The sequence below is a fragment of the Rhinolophus sinicus genome, chromosome 14 (assembly GCF_057876585.1).
Source record: "Rhinolophus sinicus isolate RSI-liver-muscle chromosome 14, RSI-T2T, whole genome shotgun sequence".
NCBI lineage: Eukaryota > Metazoa > Chordata > Mammalia > Chiroptera > Rhinolophidae > Rhinolophus > Rhinolophus sinicus.
In genome coordinates this window covers 71,098,191-71,114,074 of record NC_142514.1, presented here as the reverse complement: position 1 = coordinate 71,114,074, position 15,884 = coordinate 71,098,191, and the positions used below count along the sequence as shown (strand labels likewise).

General features: G+C 37.4%; 2 protein-coding genes across 4 annotated transcripts in view; one reads left to right on the top strand and one right to left on the bottom strand.

The window, feature by feature from the left end:
- The window catches only part of LOC109458541 (uncharacterized), a 101,407-nt gene that overhangs the window by 70,637 nt on the left and 14,886 nt on the right, over positions 1-15,884 (bottom strand). Inside the window, exon 2 of one of the 2 annotated variants that reach the window (XM_074335154.2) lies at positions 1,949-2,150. The exons of the other annotated variant lie outside the window; for it this stretch is intronic. Coding sequence (XP_074191255.2) covers positions 2,140-2,150 — 11 coding nt within the window. The 3' untranslated portion in view covers positions 1,949-2,139. Of the gene's footprint in view, positions 1-1,948; positions 2,151-15,884 lie in introns of those variants that run through there. 2 annotated transcript variants of the gene reach the window in all.
- DNTTIP2 (deoxynucleotidyltransferase terminal interacting protein 2) lies at positions 1,829-15,539 on the top strand. Of its 2 annotated transcripts, none has more exons than XM_019752603.3 (7): positions 1,829-1,955; positions 3,395-5,040; positions 6,447-6,585; positions 9,366-9,461; positions 10,551-10,715; positions 12,293-12,402; positions 15,124-15,539. In XM_019752603.3, exons 1-7 carry the CDS (start codon positions 1,884-1,886, stop codon positions 15,215-15,217), a joined length of 2,322 nt encoding a protein of 773 aa, XP_019608162.3. In that variant the 5' UTR covers positions 1,829-1,883; the 3' UTR covers positions 15,218-15,539. The 2 variants fall into 2 exon arrangements, with proteins under 2 accessions (XP_019608162.3, XP_019608171.3); XM_019752612.3 differs by lacking the exon at positions 1,829-1,955 and adding an exon at positions 2,030-2,169.

The window sequence follows — 15,884 nt, the reverse complement described above, 5'->3', positions numbered from 1 at the left end:
TTCTTGACCTTTTTAGATTGTGATTTTTGTTTGTTTTACTTTAAAGGGGCCATTCTCGCAAGTGAGTATTACACATTGATTTTCATATACTCTCCCAATTTTTCTATACCCACTCCTGCTACCTTAATTTCTATTTTCATGTATTTGCTCACATTAAAGTTTTTGCAGAGATTAAATGAGTTAACACACATAAAGCACTTAATGCCTAGCATATAGTAAGTGCTCAATACTATGATGCTGCTATTCTCTGCTGCTTTGACCACCAATAGGTACACTTTCCTTCCTCTATACCGGTCTGCTATCTCTTCAAATCTAACCTTTTTCTGTTCTTACTCTTAGTATCACAGCTACTTGGCCCTACCAAAATTCCTTCTTTTTTGCTCCTCACCACATTCCCAAGAATCAATGTAAACCTTTTCCATTCTTCTGAGCAGATGAATCTTCTAAAGAAAGAGGTTATCCAAAAATACCCTCCTCTTCTCTCCACTTTAACTTCCTGTAGTCACATTCTCCTCTCTGCTTCAAATATCACCTCTTCCCTCCAGCCTCCAAGGAGGGAGCATTCTTCTGTGGCTAAACCCTCCATCTCTGTTTTTTATTCCATTCTTTAGTTGGGATCAGGTTTGGCTGCAAATAACAGAAAATCCCCAAATAACAGTGGCTTAAAAAGACATGTTTCTCTCAGGTGAAGCAGATGTAGAAGTAGGCTATTTAGGACTGATAAGCAGCTCTACCGGTTGTCTGGGACCCGTGTTTTTTTCTCACTCCTCTGCCATCCCTGAAGTGTGTCCCTCATCCTCATGGCACAAAATTGCTGCTTGAAAACTAGAGAGCACAACTTTCCAGGGAGTAAAATGAAAGTAAAGAAGGCAGGCAGGATCTCCTCTCTTTAAGATGTCCCTAAAAAAACTACACAACATTCCATTTATATGTAATCGGCCAAAATTTAGCCACATCTGGCTGCAAGAGAGCTGTTTAGTAGGGAGGCGGCATGTGCCTACCGAAAAATCTGCTTTGTGACATTAAGGGGAAAAAATCGGTTTTCTGTTATAAAGAAGTAGAATATACATGTAGTGAGGCGCTCATCCTTTCTCACCTCCAATATCCGTCTACTTCAATCCCTTTACATTCCCCTCACTCATTCTAGCTCTCCACCCTTCACCCTAAAAGAAAACCAAAAGCCTCTCTTGATTCTGGTCATTCTCTTCCTTTCACTGCAAAAAAACAAAAAGTTATCGCTCTCCTTTACAATTTCTTTAACATTTCTTTTCTGCTTATTTCCAATCCCTAGCCACCACATTACCTTTAGATTATATGGCTTCTTAACTAGTCTCCGAGTTCCTGGAGTTTTTAACATAAACATCTTTACCCCAAACAAGTCTTTAAATTTTATTTATATTTAACTTCACAAATAATGTAAGAGTATATAACTAAAAAAACAAATAAGAAAAATTAAAGAAAACCAAAAGTATTACAAATAATGCAAACGTCTCCTTCTGCCACATCCCTGGCTACATTAAAAGCTTCATTCAGAATTGCCGAAAAATTTGAGGATGGATGGAGTGGGGCAGAGATGTGAATTTCCAAATCGTCCGTTCGAAACGGGACGAGGGACCTCTGTCACTGCGAGTTTCGTCGCCCCCGCTAAGGTCTCTTCCTGCAAAAAGATGCTCTGTCTTCTACCGCACTGGAGTGAACGTTAAAACCTGTACCCTTGGCGATCCCCAGGTCCCGGAGGGGCGAAGTAGGCGGGGCGGAAGCTGGTAAGAGATTCTCGCGAGTTCCGCAATCCTCGCGGAAAACGCGAGCGAGGCAGTTGTCTGACGCACTTCCGGGGCGCCGGGACAGTCGCGGCGCCGCGCTCGTGGCCGCGAGCCGGTAAGATGGTGGTTACCAGGTCAGCGCGACCTCAGGCCCGTATCCAAGCTACGACGGCTGAAAGTTCCGGGCAGAAGGTAGGAAACAGCAAACCTCCCTCATTGCTGCTTCGCAGAACGGCGCTCAGGCCGGTGGGGCGGCGCAAGTGTCCCGCGGAGCGTCGGGAGGAGCGGCGGAAAGGGCTGGAGCTTGCCGCGCGCTGCTGCGCACCAGGTCCCGCGCTAAGTCTCTCCCTTCGTCTTCACGCCTCACTACAGTCTTTTAAGGAACTCCTTCGTATGAAACGGAGAGGTTAGATAACTTGCTTTGAGTAGTTTAGCTCCGTAATGCAAATGCACAGCTCAAGCCTTTTAATTTTACTGCTAACACTGTACTAAGGATTAATTTCGGCCACCAAGCAAGAGCCTGATTTATGGGGGCTGGCGAGGGCACTGTTTTCACGTGGGGATGCTAGCTAAGGCACCTCCTTTCGGCGTGGGGATATCTGCGGTGACGCCGCTTGGTAGGTCTCAGGGCGCTAGTAAGGCGCTGCCTCTGATTCTGCGATGAAGGGAATGGAGCGTTACCTCCCTTATGTATGTAAATAAGGGCAGAGACCGATTCTATCGGTGTGTGTACCTAAACACATCTTTGCTCAGAGTTAATGTTCTTCCCTTTCCCGTGTGTCGGAATGTAGGTCCACCTAGCATATTTGACTTTTTTGAGTAGAGAAAATTTTCTATTAATTTTTTTTTTTCTCGCCAAAGTCATAACCAAGACTTGGATGAGGCGAGTGAAGCAGGGCCCTGTAAATGCAGGGGCAGATCTAGTATTTAAGCTTTTGATTTTTTTAAATGTTGGGTGGTGGTTTTCTATTCATCTGGTTTACTGTGTTTTTTTAGTGCCCTCTTAAGATTTGTTCCTGAGGGGAGTGCCTCACTCACTTTGCCTGCGTCCCAGCCCTACGTAAATTATCGTATTTAGCCGTGTAAAATGCGCCCCTGTGCATAAAGCACACCCATGTTTTTGGCCCAGACTTTCAGGGAACAAACCTTTCATTTTAATTTTTTAATTCAAATTTTTATTTGTTTACATTTGGTACTTGTTTTTGTATTATAAAGGAATTTATTGTTTTTTAATATATAACGGTACAATGAATTTTATGTAACAAATAATTACAAAGTACAGGAACAGATACAAGGTACAAGAAATTTTATGTGCTGGTAACAAATTGATGATATTTACCCATTATAGAAGGCCAAGAATTCTTTGTCATTGCAAGTTCGTCCTTAAGTTCAACAAAACCGATTATCATATACCAGGGTATTATTTTGCAGACAGGATTGTTATTGATTTCTAGAGTTACACTTTTAACTCATAAGCATAAATAAAAGAACTGAAAACATTTATATAGATACGGAATTAGTACTACCCATGTATAATGCACATCCTGATTTTTCCCTCACAAATTTGGGCCAAAAAAGTGCACATTATACATGGCAAAATACGGTAATAGTGTGTTTTCTCTGGCTTACAGAATTCTGCTGCTAAAAGAATTCAAGCACGTCTGAAAGGCAGGACGGAATCTCCTTCTGATGACTCAAGTACTACTGAATCGCAGAGCACTAGGAAACCAAGTCCAATCCCTAGAACTTCTAAAACTGGAAAGAGGAAGAGCAGAACTATAGGCTCATTACCCGAAATGAACAAACCACCTACTGATGGAGAGACCTCTGAAGCGGAGTCAAACTGTTCTTCTGTGTCTGCGCTCCAGGATACCATTTTAAGAGTAACTAGGAGAAGGCAAATTGTAGTTGCATGCACCCCAGTGTCCAGTGTTAGGAAAAGGCTGAAAGTAACTCCAAAAAATGAGTCTCATTCTGAAGAATTGTCTGAAGCAGAATCGCATGTTTCAGGTATTTCTAGAATTGTCTCTCCTACAGTAGTAACTACAAGAACCAGAAAACGTAAAGCTAAATCCCAAACGGATCCACGCCAAGAATCACATGCAGAAGCTATTTCTGATGCTGAGTCATCATGCTCAGATATTTCTGCATTTTCCGGAATTGCAGCTCGGAGAACAAGGAGTATGCAGAGGAAATTACAACCACAGCTGGAGGAGAAAGATACTAAGATTATACCAGAAAATGAAAAGCAAATGGGAAACACACCTACAAATTCAGAGGATTTAGATACCAGACAAACTTCATCTCATTTACAAGCAAGAGCTCTTTCTCAGATAAATAAGCCAAATCTGTCTAATAGTGAAATGTGCAATGACTTTGATAATGATTCCTTCCCTGGAAATTCAGGAAAAAACCTAACAGTGCAAAAAGGCCAATGTTTTAATATACAAGAAGAAAAACAGGCCAGTGTTGCACCTCTCGAAGAAATAAAGCAGAACTGTAAGAGCTTAGATGAAGAAGCTGAAGGGATGATAGATGAGGGGAAAGAAATTAATGAGAAAAATTCTGAGTTGAATCTTTCTGAACTTCAGGACACTGGCCTTCAGCAGTTACTTTCTCAAAGGCATTCAACACCCCAAAATGACAAAACTACATCAAAGCTCTCAAATCTGAACTGTGAGACTGTAATGAAATCATTAGCTCAAACATTTGCAGTTGTAGAAATAGACAGGTGGCCTGAAGAGAGCAAGAGCACCATGAAAACAAGTTACCTGACATTGAGTGATGGGGGTGGAAGTGATGAAGAAGAGTGCACAGTTCTAGCTGTCAGTGAAGACGTGAACAAAGAAAGGGATGTAGATTTTGAGTGTGATACCAAACTATACAAGTCTGAGCTTAACAAATCTCAGGATAAAGGTGATTCTGTTTTATTACTTCTCAGCAGTGATGAAAGCCAGCAGTCTGAAAACAGTGAGAATGAAGAGGACACTGTGTGTTTTGCTGAAAATAGTGGTCAAAAGGAGACATTAAATGGAGACTCAGAAAATAAGTTCTGTGACAGTCCATTGTTTGTAATTGACACAACTCCTGGATTGAGTGCTGATAAAAATTTTTTCTTGGATGAGGAAGACAAATCAAGTGAAGTTGCCACTGAGGAAGAAAAAGAAGATGAGGAAGAGGAGGAAGCAAGTGAAGAAGAACCATCAGACCATGACCAAAATAAAGATGATGAGTTTAGTGATGAAGACGACTTACTAAATGGCACAAAGTCTAAACTGTAAGTTTTACCTTTATTTTAAAAAGTATCCAACAGTTAATTTACCATAAAAATATAAAATAATAGAAAACGGGGATTGAGAAAATTACTGCCTCGGGTTCTTTCTGGAAGAACTCTTTTATCCAGCATTTCCTTCACTTCTGTGGATGCCTTTTCTAGTCATAGTTTTCCCACCAATGATAGCTGAAAGTGTCCTTTTTGATGATATATTAGAAATCATCTGTTAGGATTTTCCTGCATGACTGTTAAGAGCAAGGAAAGTAAAGTAACTTGTTTTTTTACTGTATGTTAATTGTAGAAAAAAATTGAAAAATAAAGAATGCCTGAGAAAAATAGTCACCTATAATCCCATCACCCATTGAAAAGCATTAATGTTTGGGGCTATTTAGTTTCTTTTTCTCTGTTATAAATTTCTTTTTCCCAGGCACAGGCCCTTGGTTGCAGTGTATCCACCAGAAATACAGGGATCCTTGTAAGGAACTATGCATTAACAGATGTCCAGTCTTCACTCTTAAACCAGTGAAGTCAGTCTCTGAGGCGAGGCTCAGGCATGCTTAGTTTTTTAAAAGCCACACTCCTACCTGGATAATGTAGATTTAGAGTTGAGAATCACTGCCAAGGCACTGCAATAAAATAACTTCACTTTCCAGTAGAGGTTGGTTATCAGAACTGTCAACTGCTTAGTATATATGAATAATTAGGGAAGAAAGTGACTGTAAGTCCAAGTGTACTTATAAAAAGGACCCCACAGTGATATAAAGTAGAAATTCTTATTACATAAATATAGCAGGAGCCGAGGGCAACTGCAAAAGATTTTAATTTGGTAGATCTTGGGTGTGACATTTATATTTTTAAAAAGCTCCAGTGGGAAATATGGTCATTGTTGTATAAAACTCCCTTGATTTAGAGGCACTACCAAATGCCTTTGGTCCAGATAAATATTCTAAGTTTGGATAACTTGGAAGTTCAGAGTAGAAGAACCCGTCTTTCTCATTGGTTTTAGAGATGGAGTTGTGTACATTTATTAACTCACTACCTATATATGAAGTTGAGCTGAATTGCCAGGTGTATCTCCTCCTCTTTTCTGTAATTCTTTAGAAAAACCTTTTTATGAAATTTATTGACATTACATGGCCTTAATCCTCTTAAAGAAAATCTGGAGAATTTGGATGTGCTCCCAAAAAGATACTTTGTTTAAATCATTATTCCAGAATTTTTTTTCTTAATGACTTTACTAGATTTAGTATTTGTTCAGTTTTTCAAAACTCCATTATAAAAATAAGATTTTTTTTTTTGTCATTGACGGTAAAAGGGGAGAGAGGAAAAAAGTGATTTTAAAAATACAGTCTCAGTTGTTTCCATTTTGATTTCATTGCTTGATCTTTAAGTGACCATTTCTCTTACAGTCTAAAGTTGACAAGCAGCAGCATAGACCCTGGTCTGAGTATCAAGCAATTGGGTGGTTTGTATATTAATTTTAATGCAGACAAACTACAGTCGAACAAGAAAACCATAACACAGATCAAGGAGAAAAAGAAAAATGAGGTAAGTTACATGAAGCGTCCTGTAAGTTTTCAGAGAACTAGCCAGTTACTTATAGAAATGGTTACTCCTTGGTAAGAGACTAATTTTCCTACAGTGAAATTACATGAGCATACTGTGCTCCTTTTTTCCCCTCTTTCCAGAACAGTCATTTTTTCTTTTTATAAAGTTCTAGCGTTAAACGATGACTCTCGAAAAATAAAGTAATACAGGATCAATGTTCCTCTTCTTGCATCCACTGCTTATGATCCCAGGGGTTGTGTTTTCTTTTCTTGCTATACTTTTGGTTCTTAACTGTTCTGGACCCTATTGAGAATCTGAAAGCTTTGAGTGCCCCCCTCTCCCACCAGGAAAAAGTGCACATTGCACATAGACATAAAGTTGTACATTTAATTTCAGGAGGAAATTATAGGGTAGTGACCTCATCCAAACCCTCAGCTTTAGCTACCACCTTGCATGGCTTTTTCCCACATCTGTTTTTTTAGCCTTGGTGCCTCTTCAGGTTGTTAAATTCAGGTACCTGTTACCTCTTCATATGTGCTCAGGCACTTGACCTCACTAATTGTCCTACTTGTGTTCCCTGCCTGGACCCCCTCCTCCTCTTGTATTCTCTGTCCTGGTTAATGATCCGGACAAATGATCAAAATCTCTCTCCCTTTTGCAGTCCGTCACTAAGCCTAGGCCAGATGCTCCTTACATTGTTTCTGCTCTGTTCCCTCCTTTTCACCCCACTGTTACTGGCTCATTCAGAACTTTAGTTTTCATCTTAACTACCCAGTAGCACCCTTACTCTTTGTCATTCAAGCTATTCTCCATACTTTTGCTAGATTTCTCATTCTAAAAACACAAATCTAACCTTGATATTCTCCTGTTTAAGTCCTTCAGTGGTTCCTCGGAGCCTTCAAGGTGTTTCTGTTCCTCCAGCTCTGACTGTCCACCTGCTGTGTTCTGGCCACTGAAGACTATTATTCCCTGAACATACCCTGCTCTTTCCCAGGCCCCAGGCCAGTGCAGCGATCATAGATCACTGCCTTTGGGAAACATTCTTGGATGCTAGTCCTTCCGCCAACCTCCTCTGTGTTTCTGTAACACTCAGTATCAATCAGATTCATTATTAATCATGTGGTATAATTGTTATTTCAATGTCTTTTATCTTTGTGTTCCTAAAACAGATTTCTCAACCTTAGCAATACCAATGTTTTGGGCTGGGTAATTCTTGTGGGAGAATGCATTGTAGCATGTTTAGCAGCAGCCCTGGTCTCTACCCACTAGATGTGAGTAGCATCCACACCCCCACACACGTACCAAAAATGTCTTCAGACATTGCCCATTTCTCCCAGTTGAGAGCCACTGTCCTAAAGCCAAGTATGGTACTTGATGCACAAGAAACTAGTAATCTGTTAAATAAATGTCATATATACTCTCTTGTTTGAATAATAGGAAAGTCTAAACTACTGTGCTACCCAGAAACTTATAGGCTTTAACCTGAATTGGGGATATCTTAATTGGTAATTGATTTTTGAATCGATAATGTCATATTTTATTGACTAAATTAATATTTGCTGTATTCCTGTGAGCTATTTTGAGAGTTGAGTAGTCTTCTTTAGTTCTTGCACTAGCGAAATGACTACCCTGAGACTCCTTTTAGTCACACAAACAGTATGACAATATTTAGTTATCCTAGGTAAGTAACAAACTGCAGAAGTCATTTAGGAAAAGATTAACAGACCTGACAACACAAAATTTTAAAACTTACGCAGTTATAAACAAAAAAGACCATAGGTTAATACCACTAAAATACAAAATACATTACAAATTAGTAAGAACACAACCCTATTTAAAAATGAACCTGAAAGAGGACAGGCATTCCCACAGAAGAGGACTTACACATATATAGCTACTAGCTACACAAAAAGACGATCAACAGCAAAGGAAAATAGCCAAGAGGCACCACTCACAGTATGCAAAAAGATAATGGTGGCAGTGTAAAGAAAAAGGCTGGTAGGAGTTCATACTATTTGTGAGATAGTTTACCAGTACCTATCAAAATTTAAATGACACATTTTGGAACCTGTCTGATAGATATAATCACAAATGTGCACAGGTGGTTACAGTGTTTAAAAGTTTAATGGATACTTTAAATGTCAGAAGAAAAATTATAGCAGCAATTTATAAGAAAGTTACTGATCTATGTATGAATTGACATTGAAAGATCATCCAAGATATGTTGAGTTGCAAAAAGCAGACTTATCTACATAGGTCTTGTTGGTATAATATAAAAAGTATATGTTGTTTAATAGAAATCTATTATTGCTATACTTATTAATAGTCTAGCCAGTATCCTCAGATCACAAGAAGCTGTTTTACCAATATCAAAAGTACTTAAAAACTAGTCAGGTTTTTTTCAGGGCTTTCAAGAGCCATCACTGCATTGTTCTATTGTCTTTATTTTCCAGTTTGGTGCAGGTACCTGGTTGCAAATCAGTAAGTACAAATGGACATGTCAGTGTAAATCTGATGTGTACAGATTCTAATTAGTAAAAGAACTTTGAATTTAGTAATCGATTTTATAGATTACCTAAAATAATCCTTCAGTTTGCCTCCTAAAACATTTTTACTGTGATATAAGGACAGGAACAACTTGGCAATAGCATGTCTGTGCATAAAGGTTAATATATTTGGAGTAGTCTTCAGTCTGAAAGATGTTTCCCTTATAAGGCAAAAAAGGTTGAAATTATATGACATTCTGACATTATTTTAAAACCAATTTAATAATTTTATAGCTTCTGAAGAAAGCCGTCATTACTCCTGATTTTGAAAAAAACTATTGTGTCCCACCGTACAGAGAATCAAAATACCAACTTCAAAAAAAACGCAGAGTAAGTACAGTGACTCTCATTATTTAGAATGTTTAGATGTGTTCGACTGTATGTGTTCAGCTAATACAATATGGTTGTAAAATTAAAAATATATTTCCAAAGAAAATTGTCATGGATACCTAAGGGCCCATAAAATATGGTTCCATAAACACGTTTTATGTGGATTTCACAAAGTGAAAGTGCACCAGGTGGTACACCGATACAGCTTTATTTTTTCCTTCCTTAAAAACAGTGACAGCCACCAGGCAAGGTCAGTGTCCACGCCTCTTGATTTATAGGTACTGTTCACTAAAGGCTAGGAATTCTGTTGCAGGCTGTTGTAGAAAACTTAATGTAGCCAGCCAAAAACCCTACTTTTTAGTCTGCCAAATGAGAGAACAGAATCTATTTTCTCTAGTATAATATAGGGATTGCTTCCATCTGATCTGACATTTCAACTAGTAAGCATAAAGATATTGAGAGAGCTTGGAGGAAATTTGAGGAAGGTGCTCCAGTAATATAGTCATTAATAGGAAGCCCCTTGGCACATGGTAAATACTTCATAATTGTTGCATGAGTGGAACAAAACAAAAAAAAATTAAGCAAATCACTTGCTAGGAGTTTCAAAAGAACAGACTTTTTTTTTTCCCAAAGAAATAATACAGATTTCTGGACTGTTGGAGTGAGTGACTTTGAGATATCTGAGTGACAGAATACAAGTATTAGTGTTTATATGTAAGCTCCAGAAGTGAAAATGTTTTTATACGTTATCTCTTGTGTGGGCTATTTTAGACAATAAAAATTAAAGCTGTGGGTTATTCGCCCACCAACTCATCAGTTCTTACTAAAATACAAAATTAAATTTTAGGAGCCCTCTTTTATGAAACTAATAATGCTTTTGCCAAATTTACCAGAGAAATCATTTTTGTGATTTAATTCCTTTTATGGAAGATAGTTTGGATACTAATACATTCTGTTACATAACCTTACTTGTTTTTAATTAATGAAATTTTCTGTGTGTACAATTATGGGGGAAATGAGAAATAGTTTATACACTGTTTATTAAAGTTAGAATTTTCCGTTTAATTGTTTTTTAAATCTGAATTTCAGAAAGAGCGACAAAAAACAGCAGGTGATGGCTGGTTTGGTATGAAAGCTCCAGAATTGACAGAAGAACTGAAAAATGATCTCAAAGTACTGAAGATGAGAGCTGGCATGGACCCAAAAAGATTTTACAAGAAAAATGATAGGGATGGCTTCCCTAAGTACTTCCAGGTATGAAGCAAACAGAATGTAGTGGTGAGGTTATGTGGATTTTAGTTTGGAAAGCACTATAGTGTGATCTTTCTGTTTACTCTAAAATAGATGAATATCTACGATGCACATCTGCTCAGATCATATAATAATGGTCAGAACTCAGCTCAGACAGCTACTAGCTTGTAATGGCTTTTCATATAGAGAGACAGTGTTGCAGATAGTAACTAGGTTCCTAGGTCATCGCTCTAAAAGTTACGGAATGTATAAGATCGGCGTGTTCCATGTATGAATAGTACTAGCCTAAGAGCAAGAATTCTTACGGGATGGATGGGGAAAGGGAATCATTTGTACCAAACTCTTCTTTTCAAGGTAGAGGGGTATCCTCAGGCAAATTCTCAAAATAACTTAAAAGTTGGTTTTCAAGGTGTTTTCATTCAGATGAAAGCCCAATGGAGTTAATCGGTGGCTCTCAAGTTCATTTTGCTCTTATTGATTACCTTTCATGTAACTCATCTAGATTGTTATTATACAGTAGTACTTTGCCGCTAGGTCTGTTCTCTCTCTAGTCCATCTTTCACATTGTAGTCAGTCATCTATTCTTTAAAACACAACAACAAAAAAAGGCAATCTGTTTGTGAGATGCCTCCAATCAGTGATATCACAGATGTCATTCAGTGACACCTTCAGTGATTCTTTGTGACCTGGAGGGTAGTCTGTACCCCTTAATGTGGCCCTTCACAGTCTGCATCCAAACCAGTTCAGCCCTCCCTTTTTCACAGAGCCCTCTGAAGTGCAAACACACTCAACTACTCAGTCTTCTCAATATGCAGACTGCTCTTGGCATTTGACTTTGCATGTGCTTGGCTCTGCCGTTTGTTTGGTGAAATTTTACTCATATAAATCCAAGCTAAAATATCATCCTTTATGAAACCTTCTTTATGTCCCTTAGCTAAATAGAATTGGTCAGTTAGTTTTCAGAGCCTCTAATGTTTGTTCAACATATACTATGTTACCTTTTCTAGTTACCTGTTTGTGGATCTTCCTTAAGACTGTGGTTTCCTCATTGCTAGGGACCAGATATTCTTTATCTTTGTTTCCCTAACATCTAAAACAGTGCCTGACACATAGTAGACACTTGGTAAATTTCACTCAGTTGAATGTATAACTAATGCAGACCTGTCAAGAAGAAGGTTCTAAGCTGGCAGCATTTATGATAACCTAGGAGATCAAATAGGTATGTAGAATTTGTCAATTTCATTAAATTGGAAAGCTAAAAAGAGTTTATCTGTCCTACTTTTCCCCTCTAGTTACACTGTTCATCAAGAATGTATGTACTGTCTAGCGCTAAATTATATAAAAGGAATTTTGGATATATTATAAACTCTAATGAGAAAATATCATTAGTGTGACCTAATGCAGATTGAATAGGTGATTGATTTTTGCTTTTTAAAAATGGCACAATTAACGTTTTGGTGTAATGTAAGCTTGTGTTTTTCATTCCTTTCTATAAATATACTTTGCTAGAGCCACCCTGAAATGTGAAAACAATGTGGCATTCAAGTATTACATAACTTATTTCAATCAATTGTTCATAGTTTGGAACCATTGTTGACAATCCAGCTGACTTCTACCATTCACGAATTCCAAAGAAACAAAGGAAGAAAACTATTGTGGAAGAACTGCTGGCTGATGCTGAGTTCAGAAGGTAAAGGAATTTATGTTTCACTTTATGTTGGCTTTCCTTTAAATTTGCATAAACTTTTTAAATTTTAGATAATTTTTAAATGTTTTGTTGCACAGTTTCTCAATAGCAGCACTATTTACATTTTAGATGGGATAATTCTTTTTTGGTGGGACTATCCTGTGCCCTGTAGGATGTTTAACAGCATCCTTGGCCTCTGCCCACTATATGCCAGTAGCACCCACACACACATACACACTCACATTCATGACAATCAAAAATGTCTCCAGGCATTTACAGATGTCCCCTTCAGGGCATAAGCATTCCCAGTTTAGAACCACTGCTTTAGAGGGAAGCTTAAAAATATTTGACTGGCTAGAAGAGATGAGCCTGCAAAGGAAACTGGGAAAGAAGAGCTAGCCAGGAGGGCACAGCGCCATAGAAGTCAAGGAAAGAGACTGTTTTAAGCAGGTGTAAGCTAGAGGAGTGGTTAATAGGAATAAATGCTGATGAGACATCAAATGAAATAAAAACTTCCTTTGCATTTAGTTACATGGAGGTCACAGTAACTGCATAAGGAGTTTTAGGGGAGTGATAGGGAGAAAGACTGCAGAAGATTGGAGAGTGAGTTGAAAATGAAGAAATGGACATAACTCTCTGAAGAAGTTAGGTTGTGAAGAGGAAGGGAAAAGCAGGGCTAGTAAATAAGGAATTGGAGGATTATGTAAAATGGAGCAATCTGAGTATGTTTAAATGTCCTTGAAGCAGCTATCTATCTATCTATCTATATATGAGATTTAAAAGCATGCCTCATACAGAAACCTCTACTGACGTTCCATGTTGGTTAAATAGCAAAAATGAAAATATTTATCAAAGATTTTAAAAATAATGTAGATTGTAGGCATGGAAAACAAACTTAAAATGTTATTGTAAGCTATTTAACTAGTCTGGGTAATGGTGAAAATTTTAGAAATAAGCACTATCAACATTGCTGTGATTTCTGAGATTGCCATCATCAAGATTAATCCACAGCACATGTTAACAGGTAAGTGTTGAAACACTACAAAGTAATCTTAGGATAAGGAAGTTGGGGCAGTAACCTAGAAATTTAGAATGAAACTTAAAATTGCAGGTTAGAGGTTCTTAGCAGTTCATTATTTCCCACATTCAGTCATTGAATACCTTTTTCACGGTGTTTCCATTATCTGTATACTGCCTACTTTATTTTAAAAGGAAACTTTACATTGCTACTGTAAATGGGTTAATTACATTTTTCCATATATATTAAGATAAATACATTACTTAAAATGAACATTGTCACCTAAATTTACATGTCACAGTATATGAAACGCTACTAGCCCATTTCTCCACGGGAAGTTTTAATCTTCCACGACCATCTCGAGGTTTTCTGTCTTCCCACCACTTTGGGATAGGGAACTTCACCATATGTATTTAATGCATCACATGTTCGTTAATAGGAAAGTCCTTGGGACAGAAGAAAATGTGCTTTTCTGTGTTGTATGTGGTTTTTGGTTTTGTTTCATTTTCAGTCTAACCTTAGGTTTGTTAGGAAGTCTGTGTAAGTTGTGCTTTTGGGATTGGGTGAGCTGTAAAGTTATGGTAAATAGCTTCTATTTTAAAGAGATTTTTAGCTTATCCTCAGCTTTAGTGATGTGATAACAAATTTATGTAACACAATGTGCTTTAGAACACAGGAATTTAATATGTTTAGAGAATTTTTAAACTTTTCATAATTGTGTAATGACAGGCTTTCTTTTGTTGAAGCTTCTACCTACTACATCATTATCTTTCTGCAATAAATTGTGCTTCTTTGGAAATTGTATTTCCAAAGCCCAATGAGAAAATAGTCTATAGCACCGATTCGCTGGTCTGAGGATACCTTTGAACTCTTAAAAATTATTGAAGACCCAAAGAACTTTTGTGTGTTACATTTGTCAATATTTACCATAATGGAAAATAAAATTAAGAAACTGAAAATATTAATTCATTTTAAAATAACAAATCCATTATACATTAACATAGTTTCACAAACAAAACAAAAATAATTTAGTGCATATCTCTTCACTGTCTGGCTTAAAGACAGTTGGAGCCTCATATTTGCTTCTGCATCAGTCTGCTATGATACCACACATTGTGTAGCCTCTGGGAAACTTCACTGTATACTCGTGAGAGAGTGAGCATGAAAAAGACAACAGTGTCTTGGTATTCTTGTGAAATAGTTTTTAACTAATGGAGTCTGAAAGGGTCTCATTCCCAGACTACATTTTGAAAACCATTGTTCTGTGGTATATTTCTTAAGATTCTAAGAAATATATTGTGTTTTCAGGTAACTGTAAACCTTTTTTCTTAGTCCTTATTTTTATATTTCTATCCCACAAAAATATTTAAAGCATTTGATATTCTCTGGTAGCTGGATGTAGTGCACGCATGGGTCTCTAGTGACAGTTTTCAAAGCTTCCCTCTACAGTTGCCATATTTTCTCACTAGACTAAGCTCTGTGAAGGCAGGGACTTTGGCTATCTGGTTCACAACTTTGTCCCCAACTCCTAGTATGGCACCTTACACATGGTAGAACTTAGTACAAATGTGACGAATAAATGGTAAAAATGCAAAAAGAAAAATTGAGATTTAGAAGTGGCCTCCCCTCCCCAAAAGATTACATTAACTTCTAATGTGTGGTGTCATACTTTATTTAGAACTTAAAGGTTTGGTTTTTCTTCTTAGATATAACCGAAAGAAGTACTCAGAGATCATGGCTGAAAAAACAGCAAATGCAGCAGGAAAGAAGTTTCGAAAGAAGAAGAAATTTCGCAATTAAAATTCACCAAGCAAGCCACAGTATTTTATATCCCCCCTTTATTTATTTACTAACTATGTTTTTGAAAACTAACACCATCACATAAATTAACATACACTGGTCCCATTTATATAATAGGGATTTCTGTTTGGAAAAAGTTGATTTGAGAGAGAATCGATCATGTGCCCCTTAGAATAAAAATAGGTGTGTCTACAACAGACCCACCCATGCTTCGACCCTTTAAGGAAAGAAAAGGAAAAGAACCTTAACCAATTTAAGATAAATGATGTTTTTGTAAAGTTTTCAATGCTTGGTTATTTACATAAAATTGAATTAAAAGACATTTAGAAAGTGTAAGATTTGCTAACATTCAAAAAGCTTTAAAATAATATGATCAAAGATAAATATAACAATATCATAACAATATTTTAATTAAGGGGGGTGTGTATGTGTAGGTAGGTAGGTAGGTAGACAGGTAGACGGAAATGCCCTTTCATCAACTGTAAATTCAGGTCCAGAAAATACAGAACTCTGTACAGGGATACGGGGTCTGCTTGTGGCCAGTATAAAAGTCATAGTTGAAACCAAAGGAATGGTACAAGTGTTCTTAGAGCAAATGTATGTTAGTATATATGATCAGAGAGCTAAGTGAAGCTGTAAAAGGAACTTAAAAGATAATGACGACAAC